Raw genomic sequence first — 18015 nt, 5'->3', positions numbered from 1 at the left:
TCTAAATTATTAGTTTGTTTGTAAATCATTTTTCTGATTAGAGGGCTGATGAGATTGCATCTAAGGCGTCCTGATCATTCTCGATATCTATAGCCAATAAAGTGAGTGAATATGAGGTTTTACATCACGTAATTCACATTGTTAAATTTAGGTCAGGCAGCATTCCACTTTTGACAGGTCATTTGACATTCTGGTTAGGACTATGCTTGATTTAGTAACTAAATCTCATTGCTTGGTAGAACGTTCTTTCCACGTGATCCAATCGTAAAATCAGGGATGGAACACTACAATAACCATATAAATGTTAATATAATAGGGTTCCAAGAGATCTTGTTCTCATACCATCGATGCGGCATGACCTCCCACATGGTGATGATACGGGCACTTCTATGGTAGGAGAGAAAAGAGGTTTGTTAGCCCCATTTTCATGAATACCTAATGGTACAATACATGATCTCTAGGTCATAACGAAGATCAACTTTGTAGTCCAAGCAACTTGCCCATTATTTAAATTATTGCGGTAAACTGGATTAAGACCTATTCTTCTGGAGATGACAACAGTTCTTTATTCTCTCCCTTCAGGGCGACAAGTCTTCTTTCGCTAATGCAGTTTATTGGTTAGATGCAGTAATCTTTTACTGCCACAGCTACCTGTCCAAAGAACATCTGCATCGCACCCGAGATGAGATTTTTTGTGTTTATTGTAGCTATATTTTTATAAAAAACATTAGAATCATGAATTTCCTTCTCTTGTTCAGGCTGATAGAGTATTTAATTTTATGCTTGCAGGAAGTAAGTCATCTGTTGAAGCTTGTTACTTTCACCATGGCAGTCACTTTAAAGGATATAAGACCTATAAGCAGCCCGTCAGACACACTTTCAGAATTGCTGGGGTGCGCCAAGGGAAAAAGTGCAGGAGGAATGGTAATACAGTATTCTGTTCGTAGCTTCCTCACTCACGAATGAATGGTACATCACTTCAAAGTTAGGACACTGTATTTTCTGTATAATCACCAAAATAAATATGTAAGTATTGCAACCACATGGAGTAAAAATAACTTTGTTAGGATGTAGTAACTTCTCTAAAGAACCTGAGGTTAAATACCAGCCAGCTAGCCTGAGTAATTTGATTCTTTAATCTTGAACTTTTTGCCAAATACAGTATAACAGTGCATAGTATTTCCAACTTGCTCTTTACTGCTGAAAGGACTTTCAGAGATGACAGAAGTGGCAGAAGGAAAATTTAATCTTTCTCAACATGTGTTGCCTTTCAGTCCGCATTAATCATCTTTTGTGAGAGGGCAGATCATTTGGCATTGTGGGTAGGAGTATGTCTGATTTAGTAACTAACTCTGATCACATAGTAGAACGTTTGCTTGAATACTGTATGTATTTATTAATTATTTTAGCAGCTTAAACATTAAAGATTCTCTCTCTCACTCTCAGGATAATTCAGTGCTGTATTTTCTCTCTTCAGGACTTGAGGACTATTTACATCTTTCCTCAAGTATGTCGTCTGTGATCTGCACAGCATGTTGTCTAGGACTGAACAGCATCATATTCCTCAATCTAACAGCACATTACGTCTATCTTAAAAATTCTTCGGGAAAACGAGCGACTTACGATCAAAGAAAAGCCATGCAGATTACTCTGTTCTTCGTAGCTTTCCCATTGTCAAGAAAAGCCATGCAGATTACTCTGTTCTTCGTAGCTTTCCCATTGTCAAGTGCAGTGCAAGCAGAATGACTAGTTATGGCTTGATACTAGGCTAGAGGGGTTCAAGAGGAATTGAAATTGTAGCCGCCTTCTAAGCACTGTTCCTCACTTGCCAACAAAAATCCTCTCCCAAATGGTAGGTTGTGTGTATTTTACTGCATTAATTTTTGGAATATAAACATTTGATAAAGACCATGTGATGTCCCTCTTTCTCAGGATGATACGATAATATTCTCTCTCTTTGCAGGGCTTCAGGAGAAACCTCCCTCGTACATTTAGTACTCGTGTATGCAGTTCTTCAGCCCTATAAGCAGCATGCCTAACTCCTCACTGTGCTGGAACGGTTTACTGTAACAAAGAAACTATTGCAGAGGAATGTAGAAAAAAGTAAAGTCGTTCTGAAAGGTGAGAAATATTTTGTGTATAGTTGAGGGGATATAAATATAAAATTTGACATTTGATAGTCAATGGAGTAAGGAATAAATGTCAAACTGGCAAAGGGGTAAGATTCTATGTGTAGGCTACTTTAAAAACGGACTGTTCGTTCTGCCTTACTTTATTTTACGAAGTGTACAGGGCAAGCGCGTGACTTTTTAAGTGAAAAAAGCTGGAAAGACCACTTGTGCATTTAAGTAACCTTCATCAATTTTTAATTTGCATTTTGACTGGAAACTTTGACAAGTGAATTGCCTTTTGGAGTTTTCCAAGTGTTGACTTAAAGTAATAAAGTAGCAAACACAGACACTACCATCTTTAGAGTTGTGTTGGGTTTTGAATGAAAGGCCGATTTTCTTCAATCACATTTATTCAGATGACGCTTTTTTATATCTTGGAAACACAGGGCAACACAAAGAACAAATCCAAATGTTGAGTCACATCACACCATGGAAGATAGTTTGTCATCATTTTTGACACTACCACGCAATCACATTTCCGCACTCACATAGAAATAGTTAAGCTATAGAATTATGTACAGCAAGCATATGGTTTTAAGAGGGAAACTTTTGACCCATAATGAACCAAAAAGATAAAAGATTGTTTAATTGAACATGTCTTCCTACAACCTAAGTACCATCCACAGTCAGTTATGGAAATGGCCTGAAAAAAATTACTTCACATGTAACATTGTACAGGCATCTTAAAAATTACAAGCTACTTTAAGCCTTATGTACTCGTCCATGTTCGTATAGATATATAGACCGGAATTTCAAGATTACTCATTGATCTAAAAACGATGTTTATATGTATTTCTGCTTTTTCACAGTTGGTAAAAATGTTCTCAACCCTTGACCATCACTTATGGGGCCCAGACAATTTTTCTATCCGACAATTCTTTTTCATATCGACTCGTATGCCAGTATATATTCTACAGTTGCCCTTATAAAAATACTAATTTTATTATAATTATAGATGTGCAGATAAAATGTATTTTAACATACAGCGAAGGAGAACATTTCCTGAACAAAAAATAACTTGTGAAAGAATAAAACAATAATCGTTAATTATAGAACCTGAGAGGGCCAGTTTGATTTAAGGGAGGGGAAGGAGGAGCGAGCAAGCGCTACCTTACCTATAGAGGAGGGCATTTGCCTCCATTCAGGATAAATATACATTGGAACAACTATACCTGTGGCTTTCTTGTACGTAAAAAGTGGAATCTATTTAGTTCTACTATCAGCCATTTCATAGGAAATGTTCTTACAGTAACTTGAAAGTATGATTTTAAATTGTTTATACTTTTAGTAGTATATTGTAATTTATCTGATTGAAACCCTTTTGCTTATTTTTGTACGTGTATGTCTACTAGTATACTATTTTATGTTGAAAACATCATGGAAAGTTGGTTTTCAGATTAGGTTAGTTGTGGGTTAAATGCTCTTTTCTAAAATATAACTTATTTGTAGATTAAAGGTTACTCCAATCTTTACTTAAGAGAGATTTGTTAAAGAAATTAATATTTATAGTGTTTGTTTTTCGACTTCATTTGAGTATAAGGATATGTATCATGTCTTAGGGATATTCGTTTTTTGTTGTTAAAGAGCAAATGTACAGCCTAAGTCCATTATGTATGTTTTTTCATCTCTATTCCTAAACCTAAAAACCTTACCTACTTAAATCTAGATATAATTCTGTGAGACAACTCTTACTTTTTATAGAAACGACACGACCTTCATACACAGACTTTCACATTTTATACATCTTAAATATAGGTATATATTATGCAAGATTTTTTTCTCAAAAAGCAGCATGTTTTTAATTACAGAAAAATCAAATTAATCATGCGAAACGGGAGACTAAGAGGAACGACCACTGGTGATACCTCGATCCCCCTAAGGGGAATTGCTACAGGTGTACACAGTGCGATAAAATTTCTGGGTGACTGTTTGGTACACCTGTCTGACAGATGTGCAACTCTTCCATCCCCAGGCTCCGCAGTGAGTCTGGACTCTTTGGGGAACCACTTTCTTGTAGCTTCTGGTGTAGGCCACTTGCTTGGGCACGTACTTGCACTTCCTGTCAGGGGAAACGAAATGTGGACTCGTTAATCAATAGCTTAAGATATTCTGTGATATGAGACATTAACTTATGCATGTAGACAATATACGTTATTGTGGAAATAATAGGTTTTGGTGCAATAGCATTATGTTAACCACATTATTGTGGAAATTTTAGGTTTTGGTACAATGTTAACTAACAGTTAATGGATTATTTTGTCAGTGTTTGAGGTAGCATTGTACTTATGAGAGTCATTTGGATTTTTTTTATTAATGTTGTTTATCTTTACAGGTTAACATTTGGTAGTGCTAGAATGAATAGCTGCAATTTGCTCCATTCTAGTCCATTGAAATTAAGGAGTACACAGCTCTATATTTACTAACGATTGAGCAGTACATCATCTCGGTACCAAAACTAAAATTGCTCGATTTGTAAAAGTAGTAAGACAAAATATTAGGGTCGACAAGGATTACAGAAATTACAGTAGATGAGGATTGTGATTACAGAAAGGCAAAGAGAAAGGGACACAACAAAAGTTTTCCTACAGATCTAAAGATGTTCAGCAGAGATTGTAATTTCACCGAATTGTGATGATTACATAACGTATATTTGTATTTGTTTACTTTCTGTTGGAAGAAGGCAGTTCGGTAAGTTTTATAAAGTAACTCGCCAAGTAATTACACAGCTATGAGCTTCCTACCTGGGGCAGCCTAAAAATTCAAAATTCGCGGTAGTGTTGTAAAGTCACCACATCGGCGCCAGCGTAGTGTTTCGGCGGCGCCATTAATTAAGTCTCCGCTGAGCATGTTTTCTTTGGTGACTTCCCATTTTCTTCAAACTCAATTAGTCACGCCTAAAACGTGCCAGGTCACCCATTTTTAACCATTTTTACTTTATGCGTATTTATACAAATGTCACACATTGTGCATCACATGTTTCTTCATTCACAGGCAACAAGACTGTATCCATATTGTAGTTCTGTATGTTTTGTATTGTAATTTGTACTCGTTCACTGTATATTGTTTATTGTTTCGACCTCAGGTCACAGTCAATTCCATTGTCTCTCACGGGCCAGCGTCAGTCGGCCGCTATATAAACTGCCTGGATCTGTAATAAAGTAGCAGTAACTTTTACCTGCTCGTTTCTTTGACACCTTACAGTGGTGACCCCCGGAGTATCCCGGAGCCATTAACGGACCGACACGGCGACTTAGTCTTGGCTCCAGGATTTCTCCAAAACGCCTTAGCGGCCTAAACACGGCGCTGTAACCAGCGTTTGAGCGTGCTGACTCGTCGGCATACCCCACCAGCGCCACTAGCGGAACCACACGGCGCACGAAAGTGCGTGATTGACGCGAGTACCCCACCCAGTAAGGGGTCAAAGGAGCGAGCATGGACGCGATATCCTCCTTCATGCAGTTAAACGCGACCTCGCGGACTCGGAGGTTTACCTACCTCCCATCACACCCGCGCCCGCCCCTGCATCGAGGCCCTCCCGCAACTCCACACCAGCGCCCGAACATACGATGGCCGGGCAACACAATCGCGGGCCGCCCTCACCATAAAACTGACGCCGTTTATGCAGGGGAACCCATCGATGTGGCTGCGCAGGGTGGAGAGCCACTTCAGAATCGCGGACCTGACGGACGAAATCCTACAGGCCGACACAGTGCTCAACGCCCTTCCGGAGGACGTGTACAGAAAACTCATCTCGCGAGTACCCGAAACACACACCCTCACATACAGGACCACCAAAAAGTTCCTCCTCGAAGCTTGCTCCCTGCCCATCGCCGAGCGGGCCGCCCGTGCTATCAACCTTGCCATAAACCCACGCCACGACCTCAATTCAAGAGACGCTTGGAGCATGGTTGTGGATCTCCTGTCACTACCAGACTTGGGTGGCACAAAGACGCGGCAGGAGATAAGTTTCGCACGGGAAATCTACCTTCGCCAACTCCTCCCCGAGGTACGCAACCAGATCGCTCACCCCTACACCATGCCTATCGGGGACCTCATAGAGACGGCACAACATCTCACAGACTCCGTCAAGGCTTCACAGCGGCTAAAACCGGCCACACAGCCGGTCAGCTCCGTCCAGCCTGAAGAGGACGTAGAGCAGCCCGTCAACGCCATCGCCAACAGACGTCCACCGAACCACAGCAGATGGAGGTCCCCGGGCTTCTGTCGCTACCACAAGTGGTTCAGAAAGGACGCCCGAAACTGCCTGCCGCCCTGCTCGTTCGCCCGTTCAAAAAACGGGGGTGGCGGTGGCCAGCAGGACAGGCCGCCATGGCAGCCGAAGAACCCAGGGCCTCAAAAACAGTAGGTTTTTACGTCCGCGACACCGGCTCCAGCAGGATGATGCTGGTTGACACAAGGGCCTTTAAATCGGTCTTCCCAGCATCCAGAGAGGACCGCAACCAGACACCAGACCCGGCCGCTTTCCTGACGGCCGCCAACGGAACACCCATCCTCTCCTACGGCACCAGGCCCCTGTCAATCTCCATCCTTGGCCAGAGTTACTCCTGGGACTTCATCGTCGCGGACGTAGGAACCCCACTCCTGGGAGCCGATTTTCTGGCGCACTTCGGCCTGTTAGTCGATGTGAGGCGCAAGCACCTCCTCGATACCGACTCCTGCCGGTCTCTCCCGTTAACAGCAGGACCCAGACCCACCATCAGCGCCGTCGCCCCCCACCAATATGCACACCTAATGTCGGAGTTCCCCGAGGTATTTAAGCCCGAGCTTCGCCAAGTCCCCGGGGCCCCAGCCAAGCACGGCATATACCACCATATAACGACTAAAGGGCCCCCGACACATGCAAAGTTCCGCAGGCTTCCCCTCAGTGCCTTCAGGAGGCGAAAAAGCATTCGCGGAGATGGAGTGGATGGGCATCTGCAGGAAAGCCTCCAGTCCATGGGCCTCCCCATCCACATGGTGCAGAAACCGGACGGCTCCTGGAGACCCTGGGCGGCGACTACAGGCGGCTCAACATTGCAACAGAGCCCGACCACTACCCCTCTATCCAACATGCAGGACCTCACGGCCTCCTTTCACGGGGCCAAAATATTCACTAAATTGACGTTCTTAAATATTATTTCCAGGTACCTGTTGCGCCAGAGGACATACCAAAGACAGCCATCATCACGCCCTTCGGGTCCTATGTGTTCACCTTCTCCACCTTCGGGCTGAGGAACGTGGGGCCACCTTCCAGCGGCTCATGGACAGCATCCTGGGGACCTAAAGTTCTGCGTCTGCTACGTCGACGACATTCTCATATTTTCCAGGTCTCACAGCGAACACCAGAGACACATCAGGCAGTCCTCCAGCGCTCCAAGAGAACGGCCTCGTTATCCGTCCTTTGACAAGTGTACCTTCGCGTCCAGAAAGCAGAATTCCTGGGTCACGAGGTGTCTCCGACAGGCGTCCGCCCCTCTTACATCGAAAGTAGCAGCCGTAGCCAGGTTCCCGACACCCACCTCCATCAAGGCCGTCCAGGAGTTCCTTGGGATGGTAAACTTCTACAGGCGGTTCATCCCCGGGATCGTGCACACCACGGCCCCTCTGACGGAAGTCCTAAAAGGCCAACCAAAGTCCCTGTCTTGGGGACCCAGCCAGCAGCAGGCCTTTTCCCTGATGAAGGCCGCCCTCGCCAAGGCAACCGCCTTGGCACACCAGGACCCCAAGGCCCCCCCTCCAGCTGACGACAGACGCCAGTAACGTCGCCTGCGGTGCTGTTCTGGAGCAAATCATCAACGGCGCCCCCCAGCCCATCGCCTTCTTCAGCAAGAAGTTCAATCCCGCAGAGACCCGCTACAGCACCTTCGACAGGGAACTCTGCGCGATGTACCGCGCAGTTCGGCACTTCAAGTTCCTCCTGGAGGGAACGCCCTTCACAATCTTCACAGACCATCAGCCACTGGTTCACGCCTTCACGAAGCAGGGGGACGCATGGTCTTCCAGACAGCAGCGCCACCTCTCAGCCATAGCCGAATTTACCTGTTCCGTCAGGTACCTCCCCGGCAAGAAAAATCCCGTAGCAGACGCCCTCTCCAGAGTCGAGTTGAACGCAGTGCAGCTTGGTGTAGATCACCAGGACCTTGCCAGAGAACAGGCCGCTGACCCAGAAACCCCAGCATACCGCACCGCCATCACGTCCCTCAAGTGGCGGGACGTAACCCTCGCCCCTGAAGGCCCCAGCCTGCTCTGCGATATTAGCACAGGTCAGCCCCGCCCTTTGGTTCCAGCCTCACGCCGCCGCCAGGTATTCGACATAATTCACGGCCTCTCACACCCCTCCGGCAGGACCACGGCCAAACTGCTTTCAAAAAAGTTTGCCTGGCACGGGGTGCAAAAGGACACCATGGCCTGGGCAAAACAGTGCCTGCAGTGCCAGACCAGTAAGGTGGGTCGTCACACGCAGTCGGGGGTAGGCGAGTTCCCACAGCCAGGGCGCCGCTTCGGCCACATCCACATCGACGTCGTCGGGCCCCTCCCCCCATCAGGCGGATCCAGATACCTCCTTGCGGTGGTAGACCGTTTGACGAGGTGAAAAGCCACACCCATGCAAGAAGCCACCGCCAGCGCGTGCACCGAGGCCCTGCTCTCCAGTTGGGTTAGCCGCCGGGCGTCCCGGACCACATCACAACCGACAGGGGCCCCGCCTTCCTCTCCGAGTTGTGGTCTGCCCTGGCTCAACTGCTGGGAACCACGCACCACACCACCACAGCGCACAACCCAGCGGCCAACGGCCTGGTCGAACGGTTCCACAGGTCCCTAAAGTCATCCTCATGGCCCGCTGCACCGCCGAGGACTGGAAACATCAGCTGCCGTGGGTCCTCTCGGGTTGAGAACCGCCCCCAGAGCCGACGGCACCCCATCTGCAGCTGAACAAACCTATGGGGAACCCCTTGTGGTGCCGGGAGAGCTCGTGACGGATGAACGCCACTCCCCATCACTGCAGAGGCTCCGCGACGTGGCGGCAAGTTCGCCCCTTGTAGGCGCTCATACATCGACAAAGCAACCACCTTCGTGGCTGTCATCCGCCACCCACGTCTTCGTCAGAGTCGACGCCGTCCGTCCACCACTAACCAAGCCCTACAGGGGACCCTTCCGCGTGCTGGAACGAAACAGCAAGGCGTTCCAGCTGGCACTCCCTGGCAAGGATGACTAGGTTTCAATAGACCGCTTAAAGCCCGCCTTTCTGTCAGAGAGTCCCGTCAGCGACACAGCACCCCTTCCACCCAACCGCACTCCAGCACGCCCTCACCCCCGCAAACGCGGCCGCCCCAGGAAGGGACCGCCCAACCAGCAGCCTCACAGGCGGGAGACCCCTCCGTTATCTTCAAGGAGCCGCGGCACCCTTCAGCGTCCCAGCAGATACAGGGATTAGTCAGACGCGCCCCTCGCCTTGGGAGTATTTGTAAAGTCACCACATCGGCGCCAGCGTAGTGTTTCGGCGGCGCCATTAATTAAGTCTCCGCTGAGCATGTTTTCTTTGGTGACTTCCCATTTTCTTCAAACTCAATTAGTCACGCCTAAAACGTGCCAGGTCACGCATTTTTAACCATTTTTACTTTATGCGTATTTATACAAATGTCACACATTGTGTATCACATGTTTCTTCATTCACAGGCATCAAGACTGTATCCATATTGTAGTTCTGTATGTTTTGTATTGTAATTTGTACTCGTTCACGGCATATTATTGTTTACTGTTTCGACCTCAGGTCACAGTCAATTCCATTGTCTCTCGCAGGCCGGCGTCAGTCGGCCGCTATATAAACTGCCTGGATCTGTAATAAAGTAGCAGTAACTTTTACCTGCTCGTTTCTTTGACACCTTACAGTGTGATGTTCAAGAAATGTCAGAAGTGAAAGACTGATTCTTTATTATGTTGTTGTTTTAGATTTGGCTGGCCTTGTGCTAGCACGGGCTCTTGCTCCTAGAGCAGCCCGTAAAAAAAATTCTTTATTACTCTCGACAGGTGTTTTTAAGGCGGAAAGCGGACGGAAAGGTAGCGGGTGACATCTGCCCCCTCCCGCGTTCATACAGAAATTGTTTGTAAACAGGCATAAGAAGTCATATAATGCGTTACAGAACATGTAAAAGGCAGATATGTATATATATATACATATATCGGCAGAAAGGCCGTACAATGATGCATACAATGAGATACATAAAGAATCTAAAATAATAACAAGTAACATATATGACGTGATTAATGTACATATGAGGAACGAAACACAAGAATGGAGAGGCGATTTGACGCCCTTACAAATACTCCCCTCCCCCAAGACAATAATTAGAGGAGCGATTATTGGATGAAACATCAACAACCATGCAACTGCTGAGGTGGTTGGAGTGGGCCCCTACTCCCGGAAAGCTGTTGGCGTTGGGTGGAACCGACATCTGGGGTTGGCTCGATGTGTCCCCTGGGCCACCCCAGACCCCACTTTAGTGGGGGTGGGTGTGTCTGCGGGGAGGTACTGAGGGTTAACTCTGGGGCGCCTGCCTGCCTCCTCGCATACTTCGCTGTCCAACAGGAATGCCGGCTTCAGTCTGTCGCTGGTGACCCAGTCTTCACGCCCATGGATGTCAAGGAGGTATGTCTTGGCGGCCCGCCTGATGACTTGGTGGGGCCCCCTGTAGGGCCTGGTTAAGGGCGGTCGACGGGCGTCCACCCTGACGAAGACATAGGCACAGGAGTCTAAGGTGGATGGGCTGTAGGTGGTGGTTCTGTCGGTGAAGGTCTTATGGCAGTATGCGAACTTCTGTGAGAGTTCCCTCAACCTTGGGTGGGGGTGTCAGCAGGAAGAATTCTCAGGGAACGGCCAGTGTCCCCCCGTAGACTTTATCAGCAGGGAAGGCGTCGCCATTTGCTTTTGGTGCGGTGAGGAGTCCCAGCAGGATCCAGGGGAGCTGTTCCTTCCACCTCTCATCCGTGCAATATGCCATGAGAGCTGTCTTAAGAGAGCAGTGCACCCTCTCGACCATGCTGTTCACTGCGGGTTGTAGGCTGTTGTGCTGTGAAGTGTTGTACCCATCAGGCATGCCAAGGAGACCCAGAGATCTGACAGGAAGGCTGGACCCCTGTCTGTAGTGATGCTGTCTGGCACTCCGAAACAGCTGATCCAACTGGAGAGAAGGGCCTCTGTGCATGATGCTGTTGATGCCTCCTCCATGGGGGTTGCCTCGGGCCAGCGGGTGGAGCGTTCCATGATCGTCAGGAGGTATCTGGCTCCTCCCGACTGTGGAAGAGGCCTGGGACGACGTCGATGTGGATGTGGCCTAAGCACTGACGAGGCTGGGGGATTTCGCCGACCCCGGATTGTGTGTGCCGGGATGTTTTGCTCGCCTGGCATGGGATGCAGCTCCTTGCCCAGTGTCGGACATCCTTTTTGATGCCATGCCAGACGAACTTGTCAGTCACGAGGCGCGCTGTTGTGCGCCCTGATGGATGGGAGAGACCGTGGACTATGTCGAACACCTGCTTCCTCCTTGAGGCGGGTACTAGGAGGCGGGGGCAGCCTGTGCTGCTGTTGCAGAGGAGAGTTGTGTTTGAGTTTCCTAAGGGCACATCTACCCACTTAAGAGCCATCACTGCCGTTCTGTAGTCTGCCATCTCTGGGTCTGCTGCTTGTTCTTTTGCCAGGTCTTCGTAGTCGATGCCGAGGTGAAGGGAATTGATTTCTACTCTCGACAGGGCATCGGCTACTTGGTTCTTCCTGCCAGGGACGTAGTTGATGGTGCACCCGAATTCGGAGGTGGCAGTCAGGTGTCGTTGTTGCGTGCACCAAGGGTTTGTGATCTGTTAGGATCGTGAATTCGGTCCCCTCCAGCTGGTACTTGAAGTGTCTCACGGCCTGGTAGATAGCCAGCAGCTCCCTGTCGAAGGAGCTGTAGCGGGTCCCTGCTGGCAAAAACTTGTGGCTGAAGAAGGCCAAGGGTTTGGGGGGCGCCGTTCACTAGTTGCTCAAGTACTGCGCCGCAGGCGATGTTGCTGGCATCTGTTGTCAGGCTGAGGGCGGCTGCAGGGTTGTGGTGAGTCAAGGTAGTGGCATTGGCGAGGGCTGTCTTTGTTTCTATGAATGCCTGCTGCTGCAGAGCCTCCCAGGTCAGTGTTTTTGGCTTGCCCTTCATGATTGATGTCGGGGGTACGTAGTGCGGGCGACGTCTGGGATGAAATGTTGATAGTAGTTTATCCCGAGAAACTCCTGAAGGGCCTTAATGGTTTGTGGTTTCGGGAAATTCTCTATAGCTTTACCTTGAAAGGCTGTGGGGCACACTCCTGCTGGGGAAATCTCGTGCCCGAGGAAGTCTACTTTTTCTGTCCCGAAAATGTATTTGTTGAACCTTACGACTAGTCTGCTGTCCTGCAGACGTTTCAGGACGGCGCAGATGTGGCGAAGGTGTTCCTCTGGGAATCTGGGGAAAATGAGAACGTCGTCAACGTAGCAGATGCAGAAAGGCAGATCCCCAAGATGGTGTCCATCAGGCGCTGGAATGTGGCACCTGCATTCCTGAGACTGAAGGTGGAACAGGAAAATGTATGTCCTGAAGGGCGTGATGATGGCAGCCTTTAGGACATTGTCAGAATGCATAGGGACTTGGAAGTATGACTTCAGCAGGTCCATCTTGGAGGAAATCTTTGCACCATGGAGGGCGCCTGTCAGGTCTTCCATGTTAGGGAGGGGGTAGTGGTCTGGTGTTGTCAGTAAATTCAAGTGCCAATAGTCCCTGCAGGGCCTCCATGAACCATCGGACTTCTTTACCTTGTGGAGGGGAGAAGCCCACGAGCTTTTTACAGACGGCCATCCGTTCCATCTCTGCGAAGGTCGGTTTGGCATCTCTTAATTTTTGGGGGGACAGTTGTTGGAACTTGGCATGGGTCGGTGGGCCCGTCGTGGTGAGATGATGGAAGATGCCGTGCTTTGCTGAAGCCCCTGGTGACTGGGGTAGCTCTGGTTTGAACACGTCCGGGGACTCCTGTAGGAGGGACGTGTAGCTGTTGGGGGCTGTGGAGCAGATGGCGGGCATTCCAGGTCCGGTGGAGAGCTGACAGGAGTGGCAGGTTCTTGTGTCGAGGAGGCATTGTCTTCCGACATCGACCAGAAGTCCGTGGTGCCCCAGGAAGTCTGCACTCAGCAGGGGGAACTTGACCCCTGCTATGATGAAGGGCCAGTGGTATCTGCAGCCCAGAATTGAGATAGTCCGGGTCGTTGTGCCATACGTGTGGATGGGAGTTCTGTTTGCTGCTATGAGGGCAGGTGTTGAGTCCAGTATCTTTTCTAAATCTTCCTCGGATGGTGGGAAGACCGATTGCATTGCTCCCATATCTACCAGCAGGCACCGTTTTTGAAATTTCGTCTCTGATGAAGAAGCCTGCTGGTCAGGGGGAGTTGTATTTCGCGGCCACTGCTGTTACTTGTGGCCGCTTTTGTCGTTTTTTTGCAAAAGGAATGGGGAGGTCTGCAGTTCCTGGCACTGGTGCCGAATTTTCTATGGAAGAGGCACCATGCCAGGTTTGACCATGTCCTGTGTTCCCTGAATGGTGTCTTCTTCCTGTAAATGGCATTGATGTCTCCCTTGCTGTCATTATTCTCCTCCATCAGGCTGCAGGCTCCCAGGGTGGTGGCGTGTTTCGAGGCCTTGGTGCCTCGTGTATTTTCTGGGCGACATCAACTAAGGCTTCCATGTCGAGGACATTGCATCTTTTATCTGGCCCCTAACTTCCTGCGTGAGGCACCGAAGAAAGATCGCTCTCGTTAAGTCTACCTTTCTCTTCCTTCTGTTTTCGTCACGGCCTGGCAGTGTTACCAATCCCCATAGTTCGTCCCAGGCTTCCCTGGGTGATGCTTCTCCAAGGGGCTGGGATAATAGGTCGAGTGCACGCTGTGCTCTCTCGGTCACGGTCATGGAGTAAGTTTGGATGAGTTTATCCTTCAAGGCCGTGTATGTGACCTTGTCTGGCTGTGCATCAAGCCAGGGGGAGATTCTGTTGAACACCCCTTCTGGGAGCGTTGTCATGGTGGCGTTGGATTTGATAGCATCATCTGAGATGTGTGTCACGCAAAAGTACGCGTTTGCGTGCAGGAACCATGATGCCATGTTCTGCCGCGAAAACGGAGGAAGTTTGACCGCGTCTGGCTTTGTTGACGAGAGGGGTGTACAGATGATGCTCGCATGTTCGCATTGAAGTTCAGCTTCCGACATCTTTACTACTCATGCACCAAAATGAGGGAAAATGCGCCGTATTGAGTCTGTTAATGGTGCAGATTGTTCCAGTGGTCGAAGGAAGTGGCAAAACGTGCCCTTTTTGGGTACGCCGTATTTAGTCCGTTAATGGCACGGTTTCCACCAGGGAGGGAGCTATCAGAGGCCTAAACTTTGACGCCGTAATTAGGCCGCTAAAGGCTCTCTGATGGTGGGCTGCAGCCGTTTTTAGTCCGTTAATGGCTAAGCCAAAACTGCGCTACCTGTCACTCTGGGGTCACCAGTGTGAGGTTCAAGAAATGTCAGAAGTGAAAGACTGATTCTTTATTATTCTCAACAGGTGTTTATAATGCGGAAAGCGGACAGAAAGGTAGCGGGCGACCTCTGGCCCCCTGCTGTGTCCATACAGAAATTGTGTTTGTTACCAGGCTTAAGTAGACATATATAATGCATTACAGAACATGTAAAAGGCAGCTATATATATCGGCGGAAAGGCCACAATGATGCATTCAATGAGATACATAAAGAATCTGAAATAATAATAAGTAACATATATGACGTGATTAATGTACATATGAGGAGCGAAACACAAGAATGGAGAGGCGATTTGACTCCCTTACAGTAGCGCTGGCTTTTGTTTTGGTGTAGGTATATGCACTGTTCTATGTCAAAGTCATTACCTTACTTAACGTTTTGGTATAGATTATGCCCAAGGATCCCACCTCCTTTCAGTGTGGAATCAGCTATTTAATTACTTGGTAAGTTATACTTCTCTAGATCTATATGCACTTATTTGGCCCCAGCTGTTGGGTGTCTCCTCTATGTTTGTACAGTATCCACTTATAATGTTGGTGGAACTTGCACTGTTGTTATACAAGTTCCATTTCTGCAACTCGTGTAATGGTTGCAGTAGTCCTGCTCAGTGACAGACACATTAAAAAGCTCAGAAAAGAAGGTGCACTTTGCTCTGGAATGCAGATTATTTTTATCTTCCATTTCTGCCATATACTCATTTATGTATGCTGACTCCATCCCCGTATCTTCCCAGGGATTACTTTACTTTTGTATGTTTGCTACTGTCACTGCATCATCCCAAAGCTACTCAAATGGGATATCTGATACATGATGTTACTGTAGTTGCTGCTCTTATCTGTAAAGGGGCTCTGTTATTTAAAATTAGCAGGGGAAGGTACCCTAGAGACTTAAAAGCATATGATTGGCTACTATATCACTTCTCTTATGATGGGAATTTACACATTTGATGCCAGTCTGCATGGAGGTCAGATGGATTCTCTGTGTATGTTGATTACATCCTCTTCTCCAGGAATCCAGATCACCACCAGAAGCAAGTCAGAGCTGCCTTGGCCCTACTACATGCTAATCAATTGGTGTGATAAATGTGACATCGGGGTCTTCAGTGCTGAATTCCTGTGTCGTTAAGTCTTAGGAAGCCCTCCATGGTATTGGAAATACCCCACTCAAACTACCATATAAGGCCTCCAGGAATTCACAGAAATGTAAAATACCACCACTCCCTATGAAACATTGCATATACATGGCCCTTTTCTACCGTTCTTACTGAGCACCAAACATTCATGTGTGGCCTCAATAAAAAAAAGACCTACAACCTACGATGCATATTCCACCTGCCAATACCTGATTTGGGCGTATCCAGCAGAGAAAATCCAGTGGTAGATGCATTTTATTCAGAAATCAAGTCTAGTTGGGGATAAGCCATAAGCTCACTGGTGGCCCAACACCAAGACCCCAATATCAGAGACCATTGCACCTTCATGACATATTTATGGTGAGCAGAGATTAACTGCAAACATTACCCGAGTGCCCAAAGGAAATTCAACAACAACAGGCTTAGTATTATATTAGTTACTTTGTTATGAGATACTTTTGTTTTCAATAAAGTGTTTATTAAATACTAATACTGACCCCAACCGTCCAAAAGGATAACAGCCAAATTAACATCAATACCAATGTTGGAAGCAACCTATCATGCCTTTGCTAAGGCACTCCTCAATGGCTAAATAAGTCATCATGGTAAATGCAATGATAACCTATAATGAAGGAAAAGCTTTCATCCCAGACATCGATTTCCCTGGCCAAATTAATGGATAAAAGCCCTCTACACCTCTGAAGAGTGGCTGGCACTAGAGCGTGAGGGCAGCCAGTGCAGTGGTAACAGGCTCTGGTTTTGGGGTCTTGGAGTTGGGCATCAGTTTGCTCATACTTTATCCCCAACTAGACTGCCAAAATCATGGGAGAGACCCCAGCGTGTCCTCAAAGCCACACTTATTGCCAGATGCAGTGGTCTGGACTGTAAGTCACAGCTACCTTGGTCTTCCTCAGCCTCCACACTGGTCAAAACGAAGAAATCAATTATTCATCTGCTGAAATGGCACTGGGGAAAAGGCTTAAATTTCAAGCATGTTCTTCTGCCTCAATGTCCAACTTGAAGAACTCTGAAGACACTGCAGTGATGTACAAACCTACAAGAACACAAAGTAGCAGCAGTCTTCAATTAGCCTCCACTAACAGCCCCATTCATTGCCCCTCAACAAGAAAAAGGAATTTAACCCCGACCTCTATGGGCAAGAGGAGGAGGTCTCCACTGGCAGACTAAAACCTACTTGCTTGGCAGCTGATTGAATCCTCCAGTCATCCTATCCAAGTCTGAAAGTCAAGCCCAATCTCAACAAAATCTTGATCTGTAACAAATTATTTCTTGTAAATAACAACCTAGTACTTTACCAATATTCTGAAGGACATCTACCTAGTAAAGATGTGGAGTGTCTGATATCTAAAAATGCAAAAGAAATAAATTTTATTTTACAATATTCTACTCTACAGCAACTAGAACCTTATCAACACCTTGATAGGCACCTAAGTAGTAAGATTGGAGTGGCTGCATAGGCTATTATTCAGATAACCTAACTTTAAAATAACTATATTCGATAACTATCCTACACAATACAGTATATTCACAAGAAAATGCTTAGTATATCTTATTTTGTTTTTTAGGGTAGGAGCCCCGTAAAGCTTTGAAGCCTTCGCTGCCAAAATCTGGTTTAGCTGCTTGCTTCCACAGCCAACCCTGTAGAGACCCTGCAGTCACATACTTAAATGTACATCATTCAGATACCTGTCACCAGTTTTCCATCTGCATGCCAAGTCAGCTACCTCTCACTAGTTTTCTGCCTCATGCCAAGTCAAAACATGTCTATTTCTGGGAGTAAAGCTTGTCTTACGCCAAACTGTATTGTCTCTCTTCCCTTACACCCCTACAGACCTCTACTACCAAAAGCATTTATGCTGGACATGGAGTTCAATTCACCACACTTAATGCCATATTATGCACTAAAAAAAGTAGTTAAAGTTGATGTAAAGTTTTCCGAATATGAATATGGGTGCAATGCAGGTGCTACCAAACTGTCAAAAAATGTGAATGCACTTAAATTTTAACATACCAAAAAGGTCACTGACTTGCAGAGCAATGTTCTATACAAACAGATAGTCATATGTGGAAATGAAAGTAAGATATTGTGAAGAGAAGTAGCGATTACAAGAGTTGTTAATAT

The 18015-nt window shown here is 47.1% G+C and overlaps 1 protein-coding gene and 1 long non-coding RNA gene across 9 annotated transcripts in view; one reads left to right on the top strand and one right to left on the bottom strand.

Annotated features, from left to right (window-relative positions):
* Window positions 1-793: 793 nt before the first annotated feature.
* On the top strand, window positions 794-17952 carry LOC136849182 (uncharacterized). Its single transcript, XR_010856249.1, has 4 exons — window positions 794-924; window positions 1478-1852; window positions 1964-2121; window positions 17459-17952. It is a non-coding gene; the product is annotated as an uncharacterized lncRNA (long non-coding RNA).
* The window catches only part of LOC136849181 (uncharacterized), a 1024479-nt gene continuing 1008967 nt past the window's right edge, over window positions 2504-18015 (bottom strand). For all 8 annotated transcript variants that reach the window (XM_067122296.1, XM_067122298.1, XM_067122295.1 and 5 more), the window contains one exon: window positions 2504-4230. In XM_067122296.1, the coding sequence (XP_066978397.1) occupies window positions 4047-4230 (184 nt within the window). In that variant the 3' untranslated portion in view covers window positions 2504-4046. The remainder of the gene's footprint in view (window positions 4231-18015) is intronic.

This window comes from Macrobrachium rosenbergii, chromosome 20, assembly GCF_040412425.1.
Source record: "Macrobrachium rosenbergii isolate ZJJX-2024 chromosome 20, ASM4041242v1, whole genome shotgun sequence".
In the NCBI taxonomy this organism is placed as follows: Eukaryota; Metazoa; Arthropoda; class Malacostraca; order Decapoda; family Palaemonidae; genus Macrobrachium; species Macrobrachium rosenbergii.
Note: the sequence above shows the minus strand (reverse complement) of the source record. Positions and strands in the feature narration are given on the sequence as shown.